At 38.1% G+C, this 7,697-nt stretch overlaps 1 protein-coding gene across 2 annotated transcripts; it reads right to left on the bottom strand.

Moving 5' to 3' along the window:
• Positions 1-1,163: 1,163 nt before the first annotated feature.
• Positions 1,164-7,326, bottom strand: LOC140830936 (uncharacterized). Of its 2 annotated transcripts, XM_073194520.1 has the most exons (3): positions 4,025-7,324; positions 2,517-2,821; positions 1,164-1,783 (listed from the first exon to the last, which is right to left on the bottom strand). In XM_073194520.1, exons 1-3 carry the CDS (start codon positions 6,994-6,996, stop codon positions 1,401-1,403), a joined length of 3,660 nt encoding a protein of 1,219 aa, XP_073050621.1. In that variant the 5' UTR covers positions 6,997-7,324; the 3' UTR covers positions 1,164-1,400. The 2 variants fall into 2 exon arrangements, 1 of the variants encoding a protein (XP_073050621.1); XR_012117715.1 differs by lacking the exon at positions 1,164-1,783 and having other exon boundaries at positions 2,712-2,821; positions 3,210-7,326.
• Between the last annotated feature and the right edge of the window lie 371 nt (positions 7,327-7,697).

Genomic DNA, 7,697 nt, shown 5'->3' with positions numbered 1-7,697 from the left:
GCTGATCTTCTTCTGATAGCTGAGATGAGATGCAAGCCTCAAAGTAAGTACAATCGTTTATCAAGTCTCTTGTCTTATCTTGTTGAGATTATAATCTATTATGCTATTTGAATACTTACAAATTTTTCTAAGTGTCGTCCAAAGTTTAATAATCATTTAGATCTCTTTAATTAAACAGAGTCTTCTGAAACTTTTCTCTGTATTTTATTCTTTAGATGTGGTATGATCTTCTACTCTTGTCTTGACATGTTTTCTTTTACTTTTTGATCTGATACCTTATTGTAATTTTGGAAGTATGATGATCGTGATCTTGATTCACATCTGATCTTACTTTGATTTATCTCTTGTTTCTTTCTTTTGGAATGGAATAAACTCATATTCTGATAATCAAATATCTTATCTGAACATGTCTCCAATTTCTTGTTGAAAACTCCTCTATTTATGCAAAGTCACTGATCTTATTTTCATATTTGATGCGTTTGCTCTGATCTTGTTCTGGCTGCAAAAAGATAGGTTAGTACAGAATGCATCAAGTATTATCAATGGAAGATGTTTTTAAATTAATAAAAAATGTTAATAATTAATTCTCAACTTTTACTCAAATTTCCATACTACCTTTTTTTCTCCCTCTCTCTTTATCAAATATTTGAAAACATGAGCTCCAGTTTTGTGCGATAAAATGCAAAATAACTCGACGTTGTTGAAAAATGTACAACTACTTATATAACAAAATCATGTATTCCAAAAAGTGAATGGATCGCTAAGAAAACTAAAATTCAAGTTTAATAATTAACAAATCATACCATATTGTCAGTGGAATAGATGTGGCCCGACTGTTGTTAACTTATTAGACAGTGGCACAACAAAGACCTGAAAAATTTTGTGCGATAGGCTGAACATAAATTTACCTTATGAAGCACCAGTGAGGAAATCAGCAGGCAGATGTGAATCATCAGCTAAATTTAGAATACAAAATATATCAGTCATGAAATAAAATGGTGCATGGCTATGGAGCCAAAAAAGTTTTAGGGAGAAGAATATCATGTTTTTGCAAATATATATATAATTATAATATGTAAAAAATACATGAACGGATAGAAAGATTAAAAACCAAAATAGCCCCATCATCAAACAATAATTCTAGTATGATTGAAAACTGACCCTGGATTCCAACAAGTAGATACCATACGATACCAAGTACGATATTATTTACACAGACCAAAAGTGGTTTACCATATAAAGAAGACAAACAGCAAAATGATCGATTTTAAATATCTCAAATTCAAAAGCCAGAGATGCTGCAGCTCCTCTCGTTGCAGAAGGGCCGGTATTTCTATCCTATGATATCAGGATAAGCAAATGAACAAAAGGGCAAAAGACGGATCTAGTTCATATATAATTTAACTGTTAAAAGATCCATTCCCCACATTGGAATCTAAACTGGACTTCGCAATGCTTAGAATCTCCTTCTTGCTCTTTACCACACATCTTTTTTGGGTGTCAGAGTCGAGTTTGTCCAGATCCTCTGCAATTCCAAGATACCCATACAAAAATGCTTCTTCTTCATCAGCTAGTGCAACTTGTGTATCTCCATTGGAACTATCATTCTGACTTGACTTAAGTTGCTTCAAGTGTGACCTGCCATGCTTGTTCTCAACATAGTGCTGGTGTAACCTCTCGGCTTCTTGTAATGCTGAAAGTGTGCCATTGAACTTTACAATCATCACATTTTGATTTGCAGGTTTCCCGTTGCATATTTTAAGGATGCTTCCAATGCCCCTACCTGTATAAAGGACATAGTAAAACAACACCCGAAGAAGGAAAAACAAATGCTGGTGAAATATTTGAGACAAAACAATGAATTCTACAAAGAATCCCAAGAAATGAATTTTCTTAGGGAAGAGTGGGCAGACAAAAATAGAGCAGAATCATCAAGTGAAAAACATGCTGCTTGCTTTTACTCAAGATGGGACCTACAGCTTCGGCAATGAATAACTTGTGAAAATGCTGATTGAAGCAAATCGGGATCAGGATAGAGAATACAATCACTCAGTGGTTCAGAATAAGCATGCATATAATTCGTTTCTAACAAATAATCAAACATACAGATTGATGCCACAGTGGCCGAGTGAAATAGCCAAGGCAGAGTGAAAAAAGACATTTTGTGGAAAGACGTGAAAAAAGACATTTTGTGGAAAGACTTGACATGGACGTACTTTTAGATATGTTACAGAATGTATTGCCACCAGAAAAAGATTATTGAACTTTAATACACCATTATATCATGCATGGGACCGAACTTCAACAGAACCACCCATGCATTTAACACCACACTTAAATTGTAGAGCACAGCCGCCCAAATTTGACAACCATATAGTAAACAAGAACTTATGCAAACGAGATCTGCATGCAATCCTTCAGGTTGCAGAAACCTAAAAGAGGAAAAATCTCAAACCTACCTTACTTTCAACTGAATAGCGAGTTAAGCAAAAAGAAACATCAAAGATAAACATTACCTCTAAGCTTCGCATCCAACGTATCAGTGGATAAATTCACCCGTTCATTGGTTATCTTGTCAATGGAACAATTGTGAATGATCATGACCGGAGGCCAAATAATCAGGTCTTCCTTCAGGGCTGAAGTTTCAGCATTGGACAATACCTCACAATGCCAGTCACCGCTAGGCTCCTCTGCTATCTTCCATCCCATCAGCACACAGAGAGCTTTGTAAAAACCCAAATGCTGAGACCTGAGGCCAGCCTTTTTGTACGCGAAGGCATGCTTCGCCAAGCTTCCTGTATCTACAAACTCTTCGGAATTGCTGAAACAACACAATAAAGAAAGATAATGCCACAATAAAGGAACATATGTTATGAATCCTAGTAACATGCGGATGGTTTGAAAAATGAGAAGCTAGCTATTGCCTAAGAAAGAAAAGAAGCTAGCAATCACCAAATGAGATAAACATTCATCCCAAAATATTTTTGTCGCCTGTCATGAAATTGAAATTTGTTGCATTCACACAACTAAAGAACTTCCAATTCTAGCAGAGTACACCACCTTTTAATAGTAATATCTTTGTAAATTACAGAAATTAAACAAAAAATCAAATGTAACATAATGAACAACTATGATAGTAAATGAGGACATGCCAAGAATAGAAACATGCTAGTCTATAAAATATTAACTTCCCCCAGGTGAATTCATACCATCGACAAAATAAGATACAAGAAAGTCGAGAGGCTAAGTTTACTAAAACTCTATCTTATACTCCACGAGAGCTTCGTCCTGAAACCACTGCGTAGGTCTTTCAACCAATAAACACAGTCAAAAAATTATATTGTTAGACCAAAAAGCAAGACGCATCCCAAGAACAAGTCATACATGCTTTACTTTTCTGCATCTTTATTTCGATAGAGTTAGAGAACAAACTGGGCCCTGCTTCCACCAAGACCAAAATTTTCAAGATAACAATAAGACATTTCAATGAACACTTCTTCCAAACAACTGCAACAAGAAAAACCTAATATGTTACAACTCACATCCTTAAAACTTTGATGGTCAATAGAGTGCATATAGTTCCAAAATTTCTCAATTTCCTGAGTCCTTGTATGATTTCTGAAGTAAACCGAGTAACCATGAAAAACATCATCAGACTGAATTTATAGTATTATCCAAAAATAAATGAATATAGTCATGGGTATTATTGCAGGAAATATGCAGTAATAACTTGTATCGCGAAGAAATCCTCAAAACATAAATTAAGGAATTCGATCCACTAATTTGTACCGACAAGAATCAGCATTTAAAACTCACTTTCAACACTCTTCCTACGGGTTTCATTCTAATGACCTCGGAGCTTCACTTAGTGCAGGAGTCATGCTCAGACATTTGTTTTAAATTTCATTCTCAGTTACTGAATACTTGATCGGCTATTAACTACTAGATCTCAGGACAGATATATTAATTAAAAATGGGAATATGCATTGCCTCATCAATGAAAACAGCTCACTAAGACACAGACCTGCTGCACACAATGCATTTCAAACTACCGTCTTTTCCAGGCTCTACATATTTCTTTCTTTTTGCAGGTGTCTCATTTATCTGTTTGAGAAACTTAAAAAATGCACTATGCACAAGCTGCTTGAAATCTTCAGACTTTTCGGGTGGTTCGACTGCAAGAGGAAAATAGACTCCCATCTGCTCTCCACCTTGATTATGATGATTTCCACTTGATTCATCTCGCATGCTAGGCACTTTCTTTGAATTCCTACTTTTCAGCCATGGAAGAGTGGCATGTTTCTTTGAAGGAGCAGGTGCCAACTGATTCCTCAGTGAAGGTTTCTTTTTCTTCAATAAACGCTGTGAAACATGAAGCCTTTGACGAACTGGTCCCAGTCTCTTTTTAATATCTCTTGAAACAGATGTGTCGGGGTCACCTGATCGACTAGTGATGAACCGCGAAGAGGAAAACATATTATCGGCGATCTCTCTGGCTTCCCTCTCTGATTTCTCAAGTTTGCATTTGCTTGATTCAGGTCTCTCTAAAAAACTAGCAGGATCCACATCATCTCCTGCATCTAGGCTGTTGGAAATCTTGCGAGCACCACTCCCATCACTGGAAATTCCAATCCCAGTGTTACGCTCATACAGTATATATTCCACAGGATATTTGCCTCCAGCCCTCCTTTGGGAGAGTTCATCCAACCTCAAGTCTGCCAAATCCATCCCATTTCTCTGGTTTCCATATACTGTACCCGACAAAGGATCATCCTTTGTTGTAAAGAAATCTGATCTTTCAGGAAGATATCGTGAATCATCATGCACTTCATCATTATACTCTCCTACTCGAACCCTACCACGCCCACGATATTTTTCCCTTTCAAAATTGAGGTGCAAACTTCCAGAACCTAGCATATCCAGATCCTGATTTCTTGGTTGCAGAGATTCATATGCAACAAAATTATCAGATGTTGACTGTCCTAGTGAAGCAAGTTTTTGCCCAAGTCTATCATCTTCCATATGATTTCGACAAGGGGTTTCTTCAACAGAGTTCAAGAGGCCAAATCTTGACATGTGTTGAACACCATATTCTTCTCCAAAATCTCTGCGTTTCGTACTTCCGCAAAATTTTGGATATATATTATCTTTGCGCTTTTGCTCAGGCAGCCCCACATATAACCTTGATTTGCTTTTAGTGTCATCAAATCGACATCCCAGTTTTCTGGGGGACATGTGCTTCGGTATTTCATTATATCCATCAAAGCTATATGTGTCAGAAACAAATCCAGTCCTTGCTTGTAAGCTGTGTGAAAGTAGAGGAATGTCTCCTGCTATGGAGTGACATGGAAAACCTTCACTTAAAATTTCTGATGACATTGGGATATAAACCTTCGATCGAGCTGATGACACCACGTAATTAGAATCGCCTTTTAGATGACCTTGTAATGATACGGCGCTATCTTCCTTCTTATTTTCGTACATGTCTCTTCCCACCGGCCTCTCAATTCCCAGTTTGTCCAGATAAAGCCCATCCTTGAAATTAAAACCTTCATCTGTAGTTTCAAAGCAATTATCTCCTTCATCTCGAGGTTCTGCATCTCTTTTCTCCAACCGACGTTCATTCTTCAAGTTAAAGTATCCATGTCTATCAGTATTCAAATATCGTGATGTCACAGATGACAGGTGACTGTTACAATCTCCAGCACCCAAATAACTCTTGGTCACTCCACCAACACTTTCATGAGTCAAACTATCTGGGTCAGAGTAGAACCTTCTTCCCTTATCATATTCCAAGAAAACAGGCTTGGTGACCAAATGATGAGACACCGATGACATTCCGATTTGACTCTCCTCCAGGTAAGGATTTTTTAGATAATCTCCCCTCTCTCCACCTCCTATAGGTGTGATTTTATCGTCACCGACCCCATGGTTATCATTTTTGTAGCTGCTGTACTTAAAGTTGGGACCATCAGAATTTCTGGGCGCATTTGAAAGATGATCAGATTCAAACTTTGATGAATTTGAACCCCCATGAAGTAAGTCCTCTTCATACAACCTTCTGGAGCTCTCAACATCAACACCATACTTACCTCTGTCTCTATTATCATAGCCAGAGAATCTCGCACCCTGCATATTCATATCCAAATCAAAATTATCTCTTTTTTCAATTCTCCCCGGAGTCCTTGAACGCCTGGTACCAACCATAAACATATCCCTATCCAAAGTATCAGAGAATCTCCCAGCGTGAAGGCTCAGATCTCCTTCATAGACATCCTTTTCGCCAAACCTACGTAGACTCCTTGAATGCCAAGAACCAGCCCCATACCTATCTCTACCCACAGCATCAAGGAATCTCCCAGTCTGAATATCTGAGTCCCCATCAAAACCATCCCTTCCATCGATCCTCCGCGGACTCCTTAAATGCCTAGAACGAACCCCATACCTATCTTTATCTACAGCATCAACGAAACTCTCAGCTCGAGGGTTTGGGTCCACACCAAAAGAATCCCTTTTCTCGATTCTTTGTGGACTTCTCAAACGCCTTGGGTCAATCCCATGCCTATCTCTATCCACATTACCAGAAAATCTACCAGCTCGGGGGTTCAGGTCCCCATCAAAACTATCCCTTTTTTCAACCCTATGTGGACTCTTGGAATGCCTAGGATCAATCCCATACCTATCTCTATACAAAGTATCAGAAATTCTCCCAGCTTGAGAGTTTCGGTCCCTGTCACTCCTCCATGGACCCCTGGAACGCCTAGGGCCAGCTCCATACCTCTCTCTATCCAGAGTGTCATAAAATCTCCCGCCCTGCAGGTCCAGTTCCCGGTCGAAACCATCCATTCTCCCCATCCTCCTCCTCTCATCTTCCCGTAAATATTTACCCCCATCACGACCACGGCGAGGAGAATACTCGCGGTGACTCGGGGGAGGACCAGGAGGGGACTGATGCCGAACCCTTGTATCCCCAATATACCTCCTCCTTTCCCTCATTGTTTGGGCAACTCAACCCAACAACAAAGTTCAGTAACACAACTTTCAAACTGATATCCGATTTGATTCAAAAAATCATCATAAATGAAATCAAACCCTAAGTCTAGGACCCGAATCGCACCGATGAAAAAACTTAGAATCGGTATACCCTCGACGCTAAAACATACTAAATCAGTAAATTAATTGCTAATCGAACCTTTTGGAGAAGAGAAATCATCTTTACGGCGCGATTCGAATTCGATTTAGTTTTCGACGTTCGTTTGGTCATACGGCTCATTCGTGAGGCGGAGAAACGAGGAGGGAAAAGGATTGTTTTTTTAATTATTATTATTTGAGGATTATTGACATCCTTTGTAGACATTTCCTTTACTCCATTTTATCATATAAGATCTTACCACACGTACAATTTAAAAAAACAAAGAAAATCTTATATATACATGGGCAAATTTTGACCATCTATCCTATAATGGAGAAAATGTCCACATGAACAGGATGAAATAAACCCTAAATTTGGATATATTGTCCTGAGAGGCTTGATCCACTTATTATTTTCTGGAAAAAATTTATTAGAGACGGTCTCACAGAGTATATTTTGTGAGACAGATATTTTATTTGGGTCATCCATAAAAAAATATTACTTTTTATGTTAAGAATATTACTTTTTATTGTGTTACTCTTATTTCTTTTAGAATGGATAACAA

This window comes from Primulina eburnea, chromosome 4 (genome assembly GCF_022965805.1).
Source record: "Primulina eburnea isolate SZY01 chromosome 4, ASM2296580v1, whole genome shotgun sequence".
Taxonomy (NCBI): domain Eukaryota; kingdom Viridiplantae; phylum Streptophyta; class Magnoliopsida; order Lamiales; family Gesneriaceae; genus Primulina; species Primulina eburnea.
This window is presented reverse-complemented; position numbering and strand designations above follow the sequence as displayed.

Excerpts from the sequence above, each read along its gene's own strand:
- LOC140830936 (XM_073194520.1), bottom strand. The coding sequence starts at position 6,996 with ATGAGGGAAAGGAGGAGGTATATTGGGGATACAAGGGTTCGGCATCAG. Across the intron at positions 2,822-4,024 it reads AAATGCATTGTGTGCAGCAG|CAATTCCGAAGAGTTTGTAG; the intron begins GTCTGTGTCTTA and ends GTGTTGTTTCAG. Across the intron at positions 1,784-2,516 it reads GTTGGATGCGAAGCTTAGAG|GTAGGGGCATTGGAAGCATC; the intron begins GTAATGTTTATC and ends TCCTTTATACAG.